The 20,406-nt window shown below is 44.0% G+C and overlaps 1 protein-coding gene across 1 annotated transcript in view; it reads left to right on the top strand.

Moving 5' to 3' along the window:
• MOSMO (modulator of smoothened) overlaps positions 1-20,406 on the top strand; it is a 50,488-nt gene that overhangs the window by 24,672 nt on the left and 5,410 nt on the right. The window contains exon 2 of the mRNA XM_084640530.1: positions 8,662-8,874. Within this exon, the coding sequence (XP_084496656.1) occupies positions 8,662-8,874 (213 nt within the window). The remainder of the gene's footprint in view (positions 1-8,661; positions 8,875-20,406) is intronic.

Genomic DNA, 20,406 nt, shown 5'->3' with positions numbered 1-20,406 from the left:
GATGTTTTGGCATAAATATGCTGTGTTTAAAAATGACAATATTTCTGTTGGGCTGGATGACTTGGGGGCAATGCAGGGGTAGGGAAAGGGTTATGAAACCTCTCATTTCTAGGTTACTGGTTTAAATTGAGCCCAAATCAGTAGAGACTGACTTGTTAACGCTAAAGGTTGTTTGACCTATGTGAAAGGAATTGGCAGTTTGAATCCAGTTCCTAATGGACCAGATATCTGTATCCTATACTACTTCCAGGACTGGCACTAGTTTACGCCCTTGCTGGCAGTCTCAGCAGAAAGCCTGGGGTTAGACATGGTGTGAAAACAGAGATTCTTTCCCATACCTTCAAGTGGTCCCTCTAGTTCAGGGTCTGTTAGTTACTCCTGGGGAAACTCTACCACTGCATGTGCATAATTAATGATCCAGGCATATTTTTATTTTTTTGCACAGAAAAAAGCTTTTGCTGAAAAGTTGCTCCAGTTCCACTTTTTGCCCACCAGAGGGTGCTGTGGCGATAGAACAGAGCAGCAGCTCCCTGCAGAAAATAACCTTCTGTAGTTCCACCTTTTGACTACCAGAGGGCGCTGTGGCAATAGAACACAGCAGCCACTCCCAGCCAGCTAGAGAAGAGAGAGAGCCTGCCTTCGCAGCACCTACCAGGCCAGGTCAGGAGATGGGCTTTAGGGAGACAGAGAGCCTGGGGTGCTGGGGGGGAGGTGGTCAGACAGAGGATTATAAGGACTAGTAGGAGGACAGACTGGGGCAGAGGCTGAATGGAGTGAGGGCACAGAGCCACGGAGGGAGGGAGGGGCCAGGGCCACATTGTGATACGGGAGGGGGTGAAGAGCTACATAGGGGTAGGCTGGGTAGGGTAGGCTGGGTAGGCTACATAGGGTAGCTGGGTGGGGGCACAGAGACACATGCGGATAGGAACACGTGCCTGACTGAATGGGAGAGGCTAGGGGTCCGCCAGGGTCTAGTGGGGGAAGCTCCCTCACGGTCTCCCCCAACCTCCCCAAAAATCCTGTTCCATTGTTTTCCTACCCATACCGAACAACCCTCCAAGTTCATACCCAGGCTCCTTCCCAGCAATTTACTTCGCTCTCTGTTACCCCTGACTCCCCCAAGATTTTGCATTGCTTCGGGGGGGAAGGGGGTGCATGAAATATGATTCTATATTGTAGTTTAAATGAATTATTACTCAGTTCTGTATTAATATGCCTAGTAAGGAATCTATTTGTCAAAAAACTTTTTCTGAATCTTTTTTGTTATATGTATTGTTACCAACATACTTGCTGACATATATTTTGAAATAAATGACCAAAAATAATTGAAACTGGCGTGATTATATTGTGTTATTTTGACAAATAAAATATGCAGAATTTTGCAGAATTTGAAAATATTGTGTGCAGAATTTTTAATTTTTTGATGCAGAATTCCCCCAGGAGTAGTTAGTGGGCACTGTGAGGATGGAGGGCCCTGTTCCTGTGCTCTATCCGTTCTGTGCCTAAAAAGAGTTAGTTTCCACAGCTGTTTAATCCAGCACCTTTGAACATTTACTGAATTTCCAGCTATTGTGCTATAATTCTTACTCTGAGTGACAAATTCCTTTTCATTCTATACATTAGATAGAACTTGATGACTCCCAAATAGTGAAGCAGTGGCCCTTTTCTAGCTACACGTGAAGTGTCCTGCAGATATTGGCATAAAACTACATCTGGTCCAATATTTTTGCCTTGTCTTTCCCCACATCTTGTCAGTGGGCTATGAAAAGCTAATTGAGATTTCATTTGCTGAGTTAGTGTGTCAGGCAGCTGCCAGGTATCAGTTTGCCTGTTTGTGTTAGGTAAACGGCTGAAATGATTGAACACAACATGTAGAAATATTTTTGTGTTGAATTCTTTGACAAATATTCACTGTTGTCCTTTGGCATGTGCGTATATATGTAAATCAGTTGCAATAGTGATTGCACGTGAGACAGAATTTACAAGACTCTAAGGCAGGGGTTCTCAAACTGGGGGTTGGGACCCCTCAGGGGCTCGTGAGGTTATTACATAGGGGGTCGTGAGCTGTCAGCCTCCACCCCAAACCCCACTTTGCCTCCAGCATTTATAATAGTGTTAAATATATAAAAATGTGTTTTTAATTTACCAGGGGGTCGCACTCAGAGGTTTGCTGTATGAAAGGGGTCACCAGTACAAAAGTTTGAGAACCACTGCTCTAAGGCTTTGGACAATTCACTATGGGCCCAGTCCTGCTCCTGTTGAGGTCTGCAATCAACAGGAGTGTTGCCACAATGGGAACAGGATCAGAAGTTTAACACCTCTTTGTTTTGGTTTATGTGTCTATTTCACAGTGGTGTCAAGGGTTAATGTTTGTAAAGAACTTTGAGGAAAGAGCCACTATAGAAATGCTCTGTATTTATTATCAAACCCTTAAGTATGAAGCTAGGAAGTCCAATACTCTTCCTCTAAGCAGTTCGTCGAGTGGCTCTGCATATTCCCACTTATGGAATATTGCGCTACTTGCAGTGCTTTGGGGTAGAATCTCCTTCTAGCAGCGTCAACTAGCGCACTCTTGTGCTCCCAGCCCCTCCCTTCAACATCACCGACATTCTGAAGACAAGCCTATATAAAGGGCAGAATGCCCTTGCCACCTCTGTTCCTTTCAGCCATATGCCTGGACAGACGTGAACCTCTCCGGTCTCTTTGGAGCCAGAGTTGCTTTTTTCTCAGTTAGCCAGGATGGATTTGATTTAAATAATGATTTAAATCACTAGTCAGGAAGACTCAATTTAATCATGGATTTCTACATAAGTGCATTCTTGTTCGTAGTTAGAACCTTACTTATCCTGTACTACTTCCAGGACTCAGAGATAAATATATGGTTCATTTTTAGAAGGTATACGCTATACATTTTTAAACAGTGATTTATTTCAAAAACATTTCAGATTAGTTTTATAGCTATATCAGAAAATGAATGATTGTTTGGTTATTTCATTTACCAGAGGTAATTGAAACATATTTATGAAGTCATTGGGAGGTGAACTATCTCCAGTTCAACAGGTTAATGATTAATATTTGGAGGATTTTCTTGCCATGCTGTATTGGGAGGAGAACATCGCCAGACAGACATTTTAAATTGTTTTATTTAACTAAAACAACAATGTTATGTATTCTGGATTTTTTTGTTCAACAGCAAACATAATATTTTAACAAAACAAGCATATACGTTTTTGAATTTAGTTAAACGTTCAAGTTTTTTTAAATCAGGTTTGTTAAAATTGTTTTTAGAATTGTTTTTAACTAAAATAGTTAAATGAAATACTTTAAAAAAAAATTGACTGTCAGCCAGGTCAATATGAGCTAACTCTTCTGCAGCTAACTCAGTCATCTTCACCTTCATTTTCCTGTTTGTTCATAATCTGGAAAAGAAAAACAAGCTTTCCTGCTTTTTCAGGTCCCAAACAATTTCTCAGTTTGGAATGAATTAGTCCAAAGGAAGAAAATATTCTTTCTACACTGGCAGAAGAAGCTACTGCTGTAAAAAGTGAGATTATCACTTCAACAGTCTCTGAATCCAAGTGCTTAAGTGACTTCCTCCAGTTCACTGGTGTGACTTTCTTTAAATCATCAGCAAACATATTTCTTGAATGGTTCACCCTTAGCTCACAAACTTATCTGTGGTTGCTTCTGGATGATGGAGATTTTTTTTTCCTTTTGCTACAGGTGATATACTGTGGCTATGTGACATACATGATGTGACTGAAACATACCATTGGCAGATAACTCTGAAAGTATAGAAAATGATGGTAATCTAGAAGGTGGATAGTCTTCAGAATCCTGTATGTTGAGGATGGATTCTCCTAAGCAAAATAAATCAATGCAGTTATTTAATTTATTATTACCACACTGCTCATTTAGTATTACTCATTGCATTCACTGATACTCAGTTCTACTTTAAAGGTGAAATTGTGAAAAAAAACGGCCTATCACAACTGCATCTAAAATAGTTCCACAGAGTAACAACTATATTTTTTGCTCAAATGTGAGAATTCAAGAATAGTCCAGAAGGAAGACAGCTGGTCCTTAAGAAAGTAGTATGAAATAAAAAAAAAGTTTACCAACCTGAAGATCCTGCATGTTCAGACATGTTCCTTTCATCATCTTCAATGCAGCTTCCTCCTGAGAAGGAACACTTCTCATGATGTTGCTTCATTCGGGCAACCAGGTCTTGCATTTCTTTGTTGCACTGTTTGCATTTTGCATGCATGCCTGTCTTACCCACAGGTGGAGGAACTTCATTAAAATATTCCTAAACTGGGTCTCTCTTACAGATTGCTGCCATTTATAGGTTTTCCCTTCTAGTGAGAGAATAGTATGGTAGATCTCAAATCAGTGAAGGCTACACTCAGAAAGACCTCTAGACTTCTGGAATATGTTGCTCAAACAGTTCCACTTTTGTTTCTACTGCCTGTCCCTCCCTTCTCACATTTATCTCCAGGCTTCTTCTCCTTGTCCAGATCTATTCCGCCTCCAACAATCTTCTATTCATTGAACTTTTTGAAACGTTGCACTTTCAGAGAGAGGTGAGGGATTGACTCTGTGAACACAAATTTGCAGAGGGACAATAGGGTTGAAGCCTGTTATTTCTTACCTCTCTATACTTATTTTAAAACATTTTTGCTGTTAAGAAGCATGTTATCTCTGGAGACACAAATCCACACAGTCTGAGAACTGCAAAATTAAGCATCTCTGATGGTATCTTCTAGACTGAGCACTGAGTCCCATTGGGTAGATAAAGATTAATCCAAATAATCTATACAGAAACCCCTGGAACACCATAAGATTGGGTCCCTAATCCATGAACTATTGGAACTCATTCACAAAACTTTTCTTAAACATTACATGAATATATATTGTCTCCTACTATAGAATTAGAATTTATAATCCCTATTCCATGATGAGAGATCTTTGAGCTATAATGTATCTTTAGCCAGGTTTTTTCCTCAAAAAAGCATTTTATCAAAAAAATCAGATTTTTTTTTTTAAATAATTGATTTTTATCCATCCTGGCGTTAGCAGTTAATTTAGTCAGTCAGTGATTCTCTTTCAGTTCTGTGTTATGGCAGAACTGAAAAAGCAGAAGCGCCTGGGGTTAAAATATGCACTTCCTGACCAGATGTCTTCCTGGCATACTACAGCCACATACAGTGCCTCAAGTGCCTGGAGAAGGACATTCACCTTCTGGGTGTTTGATCTTCTGCATTCACTCCCAGAACCCACATGGATAAAGAGACTTTCCTGCCACAGCCAGCGTTAGACTCCCTGGGGCCCAGGGCAAAAACTAAGGAGTGGGCCCTACCCTGCTGAAGCCAAAGCCCGAGCCCCACTACCCAGGGCTGAAGCCTGAGCTGCCTGGCATTGCCATGCCCCTCCCCAACATTCCATGTTTGCACCCTCTGTGGGGGGCACCCCACAGTTTGAAAACCTCTGCTTTAGTGTGATTTGTTTCCACTTTTAGAGATTAAATTACTGTAATACTCATATTGAGTAGCATAATGTCATCGGTGCATCCGATGAAGTGAGCTGTAGCTCACGAAAGCTTATGCTCAAATAAATTGGTTAGTCTCTAAGGTGCCACAAGTACTCCTTTTCTTTTTGCGAATACAGACTAACACGGCTGCTACTCTGAAACCAATGTTAAATGAAATACTTAAAAAATTGACTGTCAGCCAGGTCAATATGAGCTAACTCAGTCATCTTCACCTTCATTTTCCTGTTTGTTCATAATCTGGAAAAGAAAAACAAGCTTTCCTGCTTTTTCAGGCCCCAAACGACCTGAACAGATTCCAGAATTGGTTTAACAGAGTTGATTCAGAACTTGTTTATTCCTAATTCTGCTTGTTTTAAAAATGTTGACTCTGCTGGGCATGAGTGCTGGGAGCATGAGCAGCCTCTCTGTGTGCACTCACAAAAGGAGCTTGTGCCTATTTCTGGCCCTGGCATCCTGGAGGGTAGGTGTAAACACCAGCCATTGTTCCGGTCAGTGAGTTGTGTTTTTCGGTTTGCATATTTTCTTTTTTGGAAAAGCATTGAGAATAGACTACAGAAATCTTTTCAAGTCCTGAGTGGCTCACAGAACTCCAGTTTCCCAGTTCCATTGTATGTACTTGTCCAACCTCCTTCCCTCTCCATTTTTAAAGTGTCCTTTTAAGTATAGCAACACTAGTTTACAGTGTCTAATATTTGTGCGTGTGTGTTGGGAGGGGAATGTTGATTTTTTTAACTAATGTAAGATAATACCATGCACTACTGAGTTTACCTTTGATTTGGCTGTAGGAAATCTTCACGTGTGAAAAGGATTTGGGAGTAGGGGTGGAACTGATTGTTCCACAAAATGCAGGATTCAAGATTTTAGAGACACTGGCAGACAGTCTCTTTGAATCTCATTTTATGTCTGGGCTCAAATTTTCTAATAAATTAAGTTTTGCGGTTAGTATTGGACTGTAACACATTGTGGGTCATGAAAGGAGTGGCACTGCAACAATTTTTATAGTGGGGGTGCTGAAAGCCACTGGACAAAACTGTAAATGCTGAAAAAGATGGAAACCTGGCCGCACCCCCAAAACCTCCAATTCCAGCAACCGTGCTTGAAAGCAGTACATTTAAACTTAAAATCAAAATTCTCTAATCTTGTGCCACTTGCAATGCAGAGTTTTGTATTATTGTCTTTCCTATATTCTGTGTGTTAAATGACTCTTCCATTACCAAACTGAAGGTAAACTATAATTTTAATGACCTCGGTTTCTTTTTCTGCACTTTGTGGCAGATTAGAATATTTGTAATAATTAGACCAGGGGTCGGCAACCTATGGCACACGTATTAAAGACGGCACGTGAGCCGATTTTTTAATGGCACGCTGCTGCCCGCCGGGTCCCAGCTGCCGGCCCCGCTCAGCCCGCTGCCGAACCCAGGCTGGCAGTGGGCTGAGCGGGGCCGACGGCCGGGACCCTGGCAGGCAACAGCTTGCCACTTAAAAATCCTGCCTGCCCCGGCCTGCTCTTCTCTGCGCCCCCTTCCCCCACCTCTTCCCCCAGCGTGCTGGGTTCCTGCCCCTCCTCCTCTCCCTTGCTGCCGATCAGCTGATGGCCCTTGCGAGGGAGGAGGAGAAGCGGAGCCACACAGCGCTCACCGCTCCAGGGAAGAGGCGGAGAAGAGGTTGGGACAGGGACTTGGGGAAAGGGGGTGGAATCAGGGCATATCCCCTCCAGCCCCCTGCCGTGAGCCGCTTTGGGCAGGGGGCTGGGAGCACCCCCATGACCCTAGCTCACACTCCCAGCCCTCTGCCCTGACCCCTGCACTGCCCCACAACCCCAGCCCTGACTCCAGCCCCCCCACGCCCTAACACTTGCACCCCCCACATTCCCACCCCCATCCTGAGCACCAAACGGGAGCTCGCGCACACACACGTGCGCGCACACACACACGTGCACCAAAGGGGAGCTGCCCAGATAAGCACTCCACACCCAAATCTCCTGCCCCAACCCTGAGCCCCCTCCCTCATTCAAGCTCCTGGCCAGACCCTACACCCCAACCCCCAGCCTGCTCCTTCACCCCTGTGCTCAGTGCACTCCCACTCAGGGAGAGGGGGGAAAAAAAAGCTAGAACCAGGGAGAAGGTAGGTACCCACTCTGTGGGCAGGGCTAGTCTGGGGTCCCAGCCACCGGTCCCACTCAATTCACTGCCGGTCTGGGTGAACGGAACCCCAGACTGGCAGCGGGCTGCCAGCGTAAAAATTAGTATTTTAATTTAATTTTAAATAAAGCTTCTTAAACATTTTGAAAGCCTTGTTTACTTTACATACGACAATAGTTTAGTTATATAATATACAGACTTAGCGCGAGACCTCCTAAAAAACATTAATGTATTACTGGCATGCGAAACCTTAAATTGAAGTGAATAAATAAAGACTGGGCACACCACTTTTGAAAGGTTGCCGACCCCTGAATTAGACCCATTCTCTTGCATCCTGTGTACTGAATGGATTGACGTGACCTTTAAAACTGGTAATATAGAAACCCTAGCATGTATTTAATAACTTGCCTGTTTAACTATCAAAAGAACCGACCTACCCCTCTTGGATGAAAGAATTCTGAAAGGGATGTTCTCAAGTGCATCCTTCAAAAGGCACATTCCAGCTATGATCTAGACACACACATGCGTAGTGCCTTACAGCAGTAAATTTGTATTTACAGGTGTGAAGAAACACTTTACTTGTGTTACCTTTCTGAATGCGGTACTGAGCAAAATGCGTGCAGCGCTAGACCAGCTGACTCATAGGGGGTTCCTGAGGGAGGAGTCTCATTTTCCCCCACTCCATGCTTGGCAGGAGGAAATTAGAGGAATGCCAGAGGAATCTCCCCTGATGCTAGAAATCTGGGAAGGGATAGAGCAATGACCTAAATGACCCTCCTTCTCCCCAGTCACCACTCTAGCTGACGTTAAATGACATTGACAGACTCCATAGGAGAGCCGCATCCACCCTCTTCGGCCAGACTGAGTCTTGGTATGACACTGAGCCCTTCCATGGGGAAGATGAGGACATCTCAGAATATTACTTTGGAAAAGTAAATCCTGCTAAGACTTATTTCTCTGTATTTTCAGGTGCACTCACAGTTGGCCTTGTGCGACAGTGTCAAACCATCCATGGACGTGACAGGACCTGTATTCCTCCACGGCTGCCTCCTGAGTGGGTCACCACATTATTTTTCATCATTATGGGAATCATTTCACTGACTGTCACTTGTGGTTTGCTAGTGGCTTCCCATTGGCGAAGAGAAGCTACTAAATATGCCCGCTGGATAGCATTCACTGGAAGTAAGTGACTTCAGCTACGAAGTAAGCCTATCTGAAGGATTAAACTGGTAGAATTTTTTTTTTTAAAACAAATCTGGGTGGGGTTTGTTGCCTGAGACCAGTGATAAAACTCTGCCCTGATCAGACAGAATGCTTTTCCTTTTAAATTCCTGCTTTATGGAAATAATCCTCTTCTTTAAAATCAAGGGTTTGGTATCCAGAAGTGGCTGAGAACCAAGGGAAGATCTTTGGGATCCTGGCTTTATAGTCACAGTGCTGATCACCTGCTGCAGCCCCAGGGTAGAGGAAGAAAGAAGTACACCTCTGGACCATGGTAGCCTCCAGCCCCTCTCCCCTCTGGGAACGTCACAAAGTGGCCCAAGGAAATGGGAGTGCAGGAGTGGGGATGGTTAGGCTGTTCCTGAGTCATGTGAACTCTTAATTTGGCCGGTGTGGCTGGTACTCACTGATGGCTGGAATAATGAAATGGTTGAAGCCTTTTTTACCCCCACATGGAGGAGGATGTTGGTGGACCTTGGTCTCATTATTGCCCTGAAATCAGTCCTGTTGAAGTATCCTCCTGTGAACATTTGATGCAGGGTTGATGCTAGCTCTATTTTGTTACAATTCTCATGAAAGTTTTCTTATTTGTAATGAGGTCCACAGATCCATGACATTGGTTACATGTACCCTTGAGGGTACGCAAAGGTCTTCCAGGGGGCATGTCAACTCATCTAAATATTTTCCTAGTTTTACAACAGGCTACGTGAAAAGCACTAACAAAGTCAGTACAAACTAAAATTTCATACAGACAGTGACTTGTTTATACTGCTCTAAATACTATACTAGAGTTTCTCGACCTGGGGGTGGCAAGTGCAAGGCCAGCATTAGACGTGGCAAGCAGGGCCCCCACAAAGCTAAGATACATGCTGGAGCCAAAACCCCACCACCCAGGGCTGAAGTCAGACTCCTGAATGGGGTACAGTAGTCTGGGAAGGTTGAGAACCACTGCTCTAAGCAGCCTTGGAGGCAGACCAAACCTGTTAATCAGAGGCAGTGGAGGTGTGGCTTTGCCTCTGAGAAACTGCCAGTTTCCATTTGCGTCTCCAGCGGCAGGCAGGCAGGCCAGCTCGTCCCTGCTGCAGAGGAAATTCAGGGGAGGGAAAAAGGTTGGGGGGGAAATGGCTTAAACTCTCCAAGCTGTCAGGATCCGCTTTTATTGACAGAGAGGATTCCCTTTCTTCTCAGTCACTGGAGGACTCTGTATTCCCTGCGTACCCACATGTAGTGCAGCACGGTGGAGAAGGCCAAGAGGGAAAACCTGACATTGTGTCTCCTTGCACCTGCCCTCTGATTAGGTGCCTCCATGGAGATAATTGCCTGTTCTGTGAAGATCCAAGCTTCTTAAGTGCTCAGGAAGGGGCAGAGTTTCCTTCAGTCTCCCTCCCTGAGCAGAAGAGCTTCCTGGAAGCAATGGTAGTAGCTCATCTGCAAAAATCCCTTAACCTGGTACGTGACAGGGGACAGCATTTGCCCTGGCATCAGCAAATGGCAACTCCTCCTCTACCCCCCAACTTGGGGTGAGTGTAGTGTGAAGCACAGTATCTGAGGGCCAGGGAAGCTTCCCACCCAACCATTGGAGCCCATATTCACAGCTATGTCTGACCATGGAGCAGCTTTGGAACCCCATCCAACACAAAATTACTCTCTTGGGGCTACTCAAAAGAGGTAACCACAAGGTTCACTCCCATGCAAACCATCAGTCTAAAATGTCTCTCTCCTTCTGATGAGGATTAAGGTAGGCATAAGAAAGATGTTCAGACCCCTTTAGTCACCCCAACATAAAACACACAACCTCCACCCCTTCATTTTCTAAGAGTCTGATTTAGGGGATTCCTCTAGGAGGCACTCCTAAGAGGCATAAAGTGAAATCAGTTTCCCTCAAACTGCATAAATCTGCAGAATGCATCAGGACAGATAATCCTCAGTGTCTGGTTCCTCTGCTCACTTTCATAGAGTGCAGCAAGGCAGAAATCCTAGGCACTTAGTTCCCTGGATCACCCAGCACAGGGGATAGTCAGTGTTGGGTTCCCCTCTTCATCCTCACAGAGTGCAGCATGGCAAGTCAGTGCACACTGTGGACATGAGCGGTTTCCTGTAGCCATGCATACACACAACCCCACAAAGGGAATTCTCCCTGCTTATAGGAGGAAGGCCAGTACTCCAAATCATAGCTAAAGACTCAAATAATAATTATTAAAATAAAAAACACCAGAGAATAGACTGATCAAAAAGTGTACAGAGGATGGTGATCTACAATTATGATGTTTGCTGATGCCTCAGACAAGCTATAGCTATATATCCCTCCTTATGCATCCTTTGAGTGTGAGACAGTGCGGTAAGGATTTTCCTAACACACCTAAAGACTGGGAAAGTATTTGGCTGTCCTCCTCAGCTCCCGTTGCGAGTTTCCATATCTTTCAGAAAGTTCCTTGGTGTACACCAGTCAAAAGTCCTCCTGTTATCACTATCAAAGTGAATTGTGCCTTTTTTTCTGATGGTCAAGGACTAGATGTTTCTAACTGGGGAAAAATTTTTACCTGAAAGAGTGGCCTCCTCACTATACAGACCCTTCATAGGCAGCCAAATCCACACAGGCATAATCTCAGCCCCATCCTTTGGACATAAAAACTATCTGGGGGTCTCAGGCCAACAATAAATAAAGAAAAGAACTGTCATCCGGGTGGACAGTGTTGCAAGTGTGCTGTCTCGGTCTTTAAAAATAAAAAAAAATTAAAAAACCCCACCCACCACATGTCCTAAGGGTTCTGCCTAAGAAAGCGGAGGAGTCAGGGTGTGCAGAGAGCCATATAAATCTGCTACATCCCATCTGCTACAATGGGAATAATTTAATCTGTTCATCCTCTTCAGAGGAATCAAGACCTTACTCCATATTGTACCTTTATTTAAAAAGAAAAAAAAAAAAGCTATAGAGCATTTCTCATCAAGTATCTCAACAGATCCATTAAAAAAAAAAAATCCGAGATAGAGACCGTAACATCCACGTTAGCCGCCATCAATGGGGGTCTCCGTGACATCTGTAGATATGAAGAATGCCTATATCCAGTTTGACAGTCTCACAGATTCTTCCTTAGCTTTATCCTCAGAGCACCACATTACCAATACTTGCAATGCTGTTGCTAAACCATTGCTGTATTTACAAAAAAGTGCTGGTGGTGTTAATATCTGCTCTCTGACAGGAAAGGATCTAAGTCTACCCATTCCTGGGTGACTCCTTTATTGATTATACCACCAAAGCAATAAGGATACTTCAGAACCAAGGTTTTGTGAAAGAATCAATTAGGTCTCAGTGTATTTCCAGTCTCTGAGTGGGAACAGTCACTGCCCTCTACAAAGTTGTTTATTGCAGCAAAGACACAAGAAGCAGAGAACTCTTATCAAAATAGTCAACCTCTCAAGGGAAGTACCAGTTCATACTCTTTTGGGATCAGTGATCTCCTCTGTGGTTATTCTTAGATGTCCAGTGCTCACATGAGGTTGCTACAGAGCTTTCTCTTATCCCTCAGCTGTCTCTTATCTGCACCTCAGTGAAGGTGTCTCATCCAAGGAGGATTCTCATCGGTTCAAGGACTGCCCAAGGGGTCTAGTCCAAACACAAGAGAAAGCACAGCATAAAGTGGTGAGAGCTCAGGGCAATCCGGTATGGTTTCAAAGCTCTTCTCCCACATCCAAATTTACCTAATGCACTGACCATGACAGACAACACCTCAGCCATATCATACATCAGACAAAAGGAAAAAGGACTATAGTCCTTCAAAGAGAAGCTCACCTCCTGATGAGGTGGGCAAAGGAGAATCTGCAATCAACTTATCTTCACATCCAAGGCAAAACTGAATTTTATGGTTGACTGGCTCAGCTGGCAAAACTTCAGTCCTCCAGAATGGGACCTACACTCAGTTGTTTCATCTCCTGGTAAAGATATTTAGTATCTCAGCTGTAGGTCTGTTTGCTTCCCACCTGAATCACAAGGTTTCAGTGTTGTGCTCTTGCCAGTGGCATCACAGACCCAAGGCAAGAGATGCCTTGTTGCAAAGAATAGCCAAAAGGGATTCTTTTATGCCTTACCTGCCTTTTTTCTCTTCACACCAGAATGCTACAGAAGATTAGGAGAGAAGCAGCACTGATAATTCTGGTATCCCCATTCCGATCAAAGAGGCTTTGGTTCTACAATCTCCTTGATATGGTACAAAGACCTGTCACCTGATTTCCATTCAGAAGGGATATGCTATTACAAGGGCCAATCAGAATTCAGACAGTCTGAGACCAGCTGCCTGGTTCTTGAACCAGAGCCTCTTAAGCCAAAGAGGTCATTCAGAGATCTAATACTCACAATTTTCATTTCCAGAAATAAATCTACTAACTCAGCCTATCCAAGGGCCTGGTTGAGTTTTAATTATTGGAGCTAGCACCAGGGTTTCACCCCCACATCTGCATTGGGACTACAGATCCTCTAATTTTTTCAAATGGATTCGGGTTAGGCCTGACAGTTCAGACTCTCAAAAGGTCAAGTTGCTGTCTGTCTAGCATCTTTAGTGAAATGGACAGGTAGTGAATTTAATCTTACATAGATACCCTGCATTTTTCTGAGGAGAGCAGCATCTCTTCTACATCTTTCTTGTGTGTATAAAGGTTTATTATTTTTGGCTCTTAGCTGGTTCTCAGTGCCATTAGAAGCCCTACATTTGAACAATTCATGAAGGGATCTCATTGCTTTCTAACCATTAAAATGGCCTTTTTGGATGACAGTCATTTTTCTGGTTTCAGAGGGGTAACCATGTTAGTCTGTATCAGCCCACCCCCCCAAAAAAAAGCAGCTTTTGTGGGCTAAAACCCACTTCATCAGATGTGGAAGTGGATTATAGCCCATGAAAGCTTATGCCTAAATAAAGTCATGTTTATGTGCAGGGTGTCCGAGTAAGCTCTTTTTCTGGAACTTCAGTACTGCGTGTCATAAGGCAAAAGGGGTATGCAAACAGATTTTGACTTCAGACTAAAGATTAACTCCAGATTCCATAGAACACAGGGAATTGTTTTTCCATCCTTCTGTCCACATCCATCACGCTCCAGAGAGAAATTGTGGCATACTTTGGATGACTGCAGAGCTCTCAAAGTATATATTTACCACACAAATCAGGTCAGAAAGACAAATGCTTTGTTTGTGCTTTATTATCCACTGTCAACGGGAAAGAGCCTCAAAAATCATCCATTTTCAGGTGGCTGAGATATTGTATCTCAGAAGCATGCAAGTCAAAAAGCCTAACTTCATCTTCAAATATCAGAGCTCACTCCCTCAATGCTGTAGCAGCTTCATGGGCAGATAGATCATATGCCTCAGACAAGAAAATCTGTAAAGCAGTCACCTGGGTCATCTGGTCACAACACCTTTGGATGCTATACACTGGACATCCAGTTGTCATCTGATGCTGCCTTCCGTAAGTGGGTGCTCCGGGCTGTAGTAGTCCAGTTTTTATTAGGAAAATGTTACCTGTACTTAACTGTATATAGTGCCCCCGTGCCACCAAGTGGACAACTGCTATAAAAATCCTAATGTCAGATCTGTGGACCTCATTATGAATAAGAATAGAAAAATATATCTGCCTTCCCAAGAAAGGAAATTTTCAGGTGTCATGAGGTTCACAGATCCAACCCACCCTGAATGGACTGTTAATTGGGAAAAGACATTGAGTTATTAATGTGGTGTTCAGTTGATTATTCATTTAATTGCTTGCTCTGGATGAGGATTGTTCTGTTTTGTCTTACTGCTTAAGTTCCCTTAGAGTGCTTAGTTTTTCCTAGGCTTTGGAAGTGTAGACTGGTGGTTTCTCAGGGGTGGAGCTACACCTCGGATATATTTGGTCTGCCTCCAAGGCTGTATAGAGTCCCAGTGTTATGGATCTATGGCCCTCATTACTCCAAGAAAGGAAATTTCCAGATAAGACATGGATAAAAACATTTTAAATAGATTTTATTAAGAAACAGCACAACTACATCTTAGCAGAAGGCATGCCCACTGCAGAGCACCTACTCTGGCTCATAGTGCAAAGGCTTTTTCTTTCCTGATGACCCATAGCAGCTCCCTTAGCAGGAGAGTCAGCAAAGAAGTGCTAAGGTTTTCCTTCCTTCTCTCTCCTGTAGCGTTGACCTGCTCTTTAGCACCCACACATGGCCAGCTCTGCTCATAGTAGCCCATACTGAACCTCCCTCTTGAAACCTCTTGTTTTTGTGCAGAGAAGCACATCGCAGGGAGACATTTGTGCCTATAAGGAGGGGCACTTGTCTCTCCACTTCTGACAGGGCGGGGACCCATGCCTTGTCACTGTTTCTCAAGTGAGGCGCAGCTCCCAGCTGGTGAGTCCACCTGGTGATTAATCCAAGTAGCAGTTAGTCCCTCTGCCCAATCCCTCAATCAGGACAGTAAGCAGTTAGCAGGCCTGGCCAACAATCAGCCCAGGCCTTAGTCTTTCCACCCCAGTCCCTCAAGCAGGGCAATTCATAGTTTATGGCTGAGTCTGTGCGATACAGCCCAGTTCAGGGTGGGGAATTAGCTCTCAACTAGGAGCGACAGTAAATGCGCCTGGCGCCTTAGCTCTAGTGGGCACCAGACCAATTCAGGCCTCCTGGCCTGTGAGTGGGGAAGTAGCCACCCTTCACAGGTGGGGTGCTCCGGGTAGGGAGACACAGGCCCTCCCACTCCACTGCATCCCAGCCCAGGGCCCCATTAGTGGCAAGGTAGTTTGCCACTAGGTCAGCGGGGATCCGCCCACAACACGCTGGCCAGTTCACAATAATTCCACAGCCAAACCCTATTCGGCATCCTTAGGCTCCTTCCTACCCTCCCCAGTTTGGGGCACCTGGGTTCCGGGGGTGTCCTCGGTCTCTCTGGGGTAAACAGCCAATGGCAGCCCCAGCAGTTCATTGGCGTTGCTGGTCTCCAGCAATTCAGGTAATTCTTCTGGTCAGGTAGCCGTCTCCTTCAGCTCCAAGACCCGGAAGCAAGGAAGAGGTGTCCTGCTCCTCTGGCAGCCCTTTCCCTACTGAGCTAGGAGGCTGGCCTTTATAGTCCAGCTTCCTGTCCCGCCTTCTGCTTCCGGTGGGGCGGCTGCAGGTGGCCTGGTTCTGCCCACCAGGGGCAAGCTCAGGTCTTTCCCCTTCTGACAGGGCGGGAGGCCGCGTCTCCTCACTACAGTGCCAAGGGAGCAGACAGATAAAGGAAACCAGTTATAACCAGTAAACGGAATACAATTTTTCAAACCCCACAAAAATGTTCAAACTACCTTTTTTTGGTTTTTGTTACAGGATTAACTTGGCTATGAAATTAAGTCCTGGTGTTTTGATGGCAGCTCTACTAGGCCTGAAAAAAAACCTAGAATTTGAGGTGGGTGGGGGTGCGGAAATAAGACTGAGAGATTTTAAATAAGCCTGAATTCTGAAAAGCGACTGAAGGGAGTATGAAAATTACTTAGAAAATTCAAGTGTGTGCTCCTCACTGAAGTAGACAGATTTGGCAGGTACTTAATGTTAATAGATGTAAACCTGCTGTGTGTAAAAACTCAACTTTAACGGGTGGTACTCCACAAAGGAACCTCCATAATTAAAGCCATCACCCCGACTTCTTTAGTATATCACATATTAAATTTGAAGTGGCTCTTGCATACTATGGGACTAATTATTTTAAAGTCAACTCCATTGTGATTGACTCTTCCATTTCCAACAATGAACAGTGTTAAATATCAGAAATCATTACTTTTGTAGTATTGCTATTTACTCTAGCCGACTTTTCACTAGCTTCTTCCTTTGTCTAGCTGATTGGTCTCTTTTGTCTAATATAGATTGTAAACTCTTCAGGGTAGGGATCATGTCTCTCTAATCTCAAAACACCACCTCAAACATTACAAAAGTGTTTATGATGAGCTGGGTTCCGAACTCTAAGGCAAAGGGTTATCTTTTGGCAAATCAGTTTCATTTATTTGAAGTTCTTTTTTAACTTCTGTGGCTTGTATTATTGATTCTAAATATTTTAATTTTTAAAATATCTCTACCTTCTAAGTAGTCATTGTTTCAGCTGAAATGTGTGTTGTCCTGAAAGCTGTTTTATCTTTAGATTCCTCTTACCATAAAGCTTGCAATTTGCCAGTGTTTTTTAAAAAGAGTGACATAAGAAGAGAAATTTCAAAGATATATTCTCCATTCACTCTGACTTTCTGCTGTGAGCTGTTTTTTAAAGTGGAAAGAATATTGATTAAAGATTTATTTTATTTCTAACCAAACTTATTTGTCATCCTATTAAGATACCATTGGAATTCTTGCGTTGTAGTAACACAACTTCTTGAGATTAAGACCAGGAGTTGGGGGATGAAGGGAAGAGACGGGATTGGGACAGGAACAGGTTTGAGAGGACAGGGCAAAAGGGGTCAAGTTTGGGGGTGGAGGTATGCAGAAGAGTGTGTGCCCACTACAGCGCACTTGAACACCTTCTAATTTCCTCAACAAATGAGGTAGGGTTCTACAGACAAGTCTCCTTCACTTCACAAAGCTGATTGATTCCCAAAGTGGCTCCATCCAGTGCGCTGAATGAGACAGGGGTCCTGTGAAAAAAATAGCATATGATACAGTTTTTAATTACCTGATCATAATGCATATGCACAAGGGTCCTGAATTAAGGTGATTCTCTGAGTAGCATCCCTATGGGTGCTCCTCTTCAGGATGTCCGCATGCCCGTGTACTTGAGTGGAGATTTTCGTCAGCAGTGTCCATGTGCTCTAGATATGTTCTGATATGAGGGTATATGTGGGGAGGGAAAAGCAGAGCTGCCACCAGTTCCTACTCAATTGCCTGTGGCTTGAGATGGAATACCAGAGTGTCCTGTATTCCCTGTAAGCTGTGCGCTTGCATGGCCACCCAGGAGAAATTCAAATGCTGCCCAGCTGATTAGCAGAGCGCACACAGCCAGCAGCATGTGTTCAGGTGCCCCTCCCCGCATGTCATGCGGGACCCTCCAACTGGCTGTGGGGAGAGGGGCGTGCTGATGTCAGGGTGTCCCCCTTCCCCCACCCCTGTACCCCATCTCCACAGAGCGGGGGGACAGCCTGGCTCAGGACTTGGAGCTGCTGCGGTGAACAGTGAGTGAATGAGTGCCTACAGTGCACTGTTTCTGAGATTTCCCCAGCAGCCAGCGCGCACGTGCGTGTGTACACACACACACACACACACACACACACACACACACACACACAGTCTCTTTCACACACATCTTCCAACACATAATAGTATTATTGTTGTTGTTATTTCTTGGTACTTCCTGCAATGCGCACATGTTCTCTGTAATTTTATTCTTTCAAAGTGTGTTACTTTAGCGTTTTGACTGGTCTATGCATTTCATAATTTTTATTTCTCTTACACTTAAATGTAATTCTTTGAGTAGCAAGTTCTAAAATGCCTAACCTGTACTGGCTGGAGTAATTATCCCTATGGTAACTTTAAAAATATATATATTATATGCAGGTTTTTTGTTTCTACTGGTGGCACACATCCGCACATACCTTGGTGCATATAACAAAATGTATTCCGCACATGGCGGAAAAAATTTGAAGGAACATTGATAGTGTCCATTAGCTAGCCATGGAGCTTACTACCTATCTTATATTTTCTTTTAGTAATTACTATTATTTATTTTTCTATTATTTAGGTCAGCTTGTGCTCCAGGGAGAGGGTGTTCCCCCTTCCTTCCTTTCGTTTGCGTGATCTAGGCCTTTGTTTTTTCTCAAGCTTCGACCACAGCATCAAGTAACAGGTTATATCCTGGGTCCTTGGCGCCAGACCCTGCCATAGGTCTTTTTCCTGCAGCAATGGACACTCAAATTGTCTCTGCTTCTTAGGAGAGACTCATATCCCCTCCAAATGTAAGATCAGCTCAGGATTTAAAAGTAGGTATAAGAAATTGAGGGAGAACAGGCTAAAACTCCTGTTGATGGAGCATCCCCTGAGACCCACAGAATCCAAATCATAATCAGGTTAATTTGCTCAGAAAGCCCCACTGGCTGTCACTACTGCTGCAGTTAGCCAAGACTGTGGGAGACCTCTCAGAACTGCCTATACCATAAAAAAAGAAGAGCTTCTGTTCCCCAGAAAATAAGAGGAGAAAGTCACCCATAACTTCTCATTTCTGGCTCCACCCCAGAGCCTGCACCCCCAACCAGAGCCCACACCCCCTCCAATATACCAACCCCGAATTTTGTGAGCATTCATGGCCCACCATACAATTTCCATACCCAGATGTGGCCCCCGGGACAAAAAGTTTGCCCACCCCTGCTCTATTGACTTTTGAATATTAATTACTAAGTTAAATATTGTCCTCTTTTAGTTTGAGAGACAGATTCTAGTGCAGGCAAGTGCTTTGTAAGCTGCTTCACATGTCTAGTGCAGTGGTTCTCAACCTTTTTTCATTTGCGGACCCCTAAAAATTTTTGAATGGAGGTGCGTACCTCTTTGGAAATTTTCGTATGGAAGGGCAGACCCCTTTGGAAATCTATTGTCTGTATATATAATGGAATTCTGTTGAGTCAGTTTTCAGTCCAAGTCTTTCACAGATCACTTAGACATAATCCGCAGACCCCCGGGGTCCACAGACTACAGGGTGAGAACCATTGTGATAGTGCATGTCAGTCCTGACATGAAATGCAGCTGCTCTTGTAGTCTTGGTCTAAGTATGCTAAATTAGCCTATTGTGTTATACACAAATACTTGAGCAACAGTTTGAAGTCATTGCACATATGACCTAAACTAGAATTTAAAGGCTATTCTATAAAAACACACCAACAAATCTTTTCTCCAGCGATGAGCCATGAACTTTAGCATTCATAGTTTTATGAAGAGACATTTGAGGTCTAAAGAGATGCAATAAAATATCTGCCTGGAATACACATAAGGCTCATAGAGAGTGGGGGATTTTTTCAACATTCATATGTGAAGAAACAGACAGGAAGCAATAAATTTGGACAAACTGAAGCTTTCTAAGTGTATTAAAGCAGGTATAGATAATGTAAATGTAACTTTCCTCAGTGCTGTACAAACCCATCACTGGCTCATCTAGAGGGACTAGAGCTCTTGTCCAGTTGTGAGCTGAGTGGGAATGGGGAACTGCTGGTTTTGTCTCTGGAGGCTGAGGAAGCATAGCAGCTGGAGCCCACACGTTTTCCACAGGATGGGAAGGTGAGGTAAGGAGTAGAGCTTCTCTGGAGCCACTGCTCTTTCCACCAGCTGGGAGTGGAGTGTAGTGTAGAGAACTTTGGTACAGGACTTTCTGTACTCTACACAGGAGTAAGGCCCAGCATTAACTGATTGATTGGCAGGAGGGAGGAGCTTACATTAATTACTCTTATTCAGGTGGAGGCAGAATTGATTGGGGGTTAAATTGATTTTTGAGGTGGCTAGGTTTTAGAATTGATTTACGAAGGCGGGAAGATGATTTGGTGT

This window comes from Lepidochelys olivacea (assembly GCF_965140295.1).
Source record: "Lepidochelys olivacea isolate rLepOli2 genome assembly, chromosome: 10".
In the NCBI taxonomy this organism is placed as follows: domain Eukaryota; kingdom Metazoa; phylum Chordata; order Testudines; family Cheloniidae; genus Lepidochelys; species Lepidochelys olivacea.
Note: the sequence above shows the minus strand (reverse complement) of the source record. Positions and strands in the feature narration are given on the sequence as shown.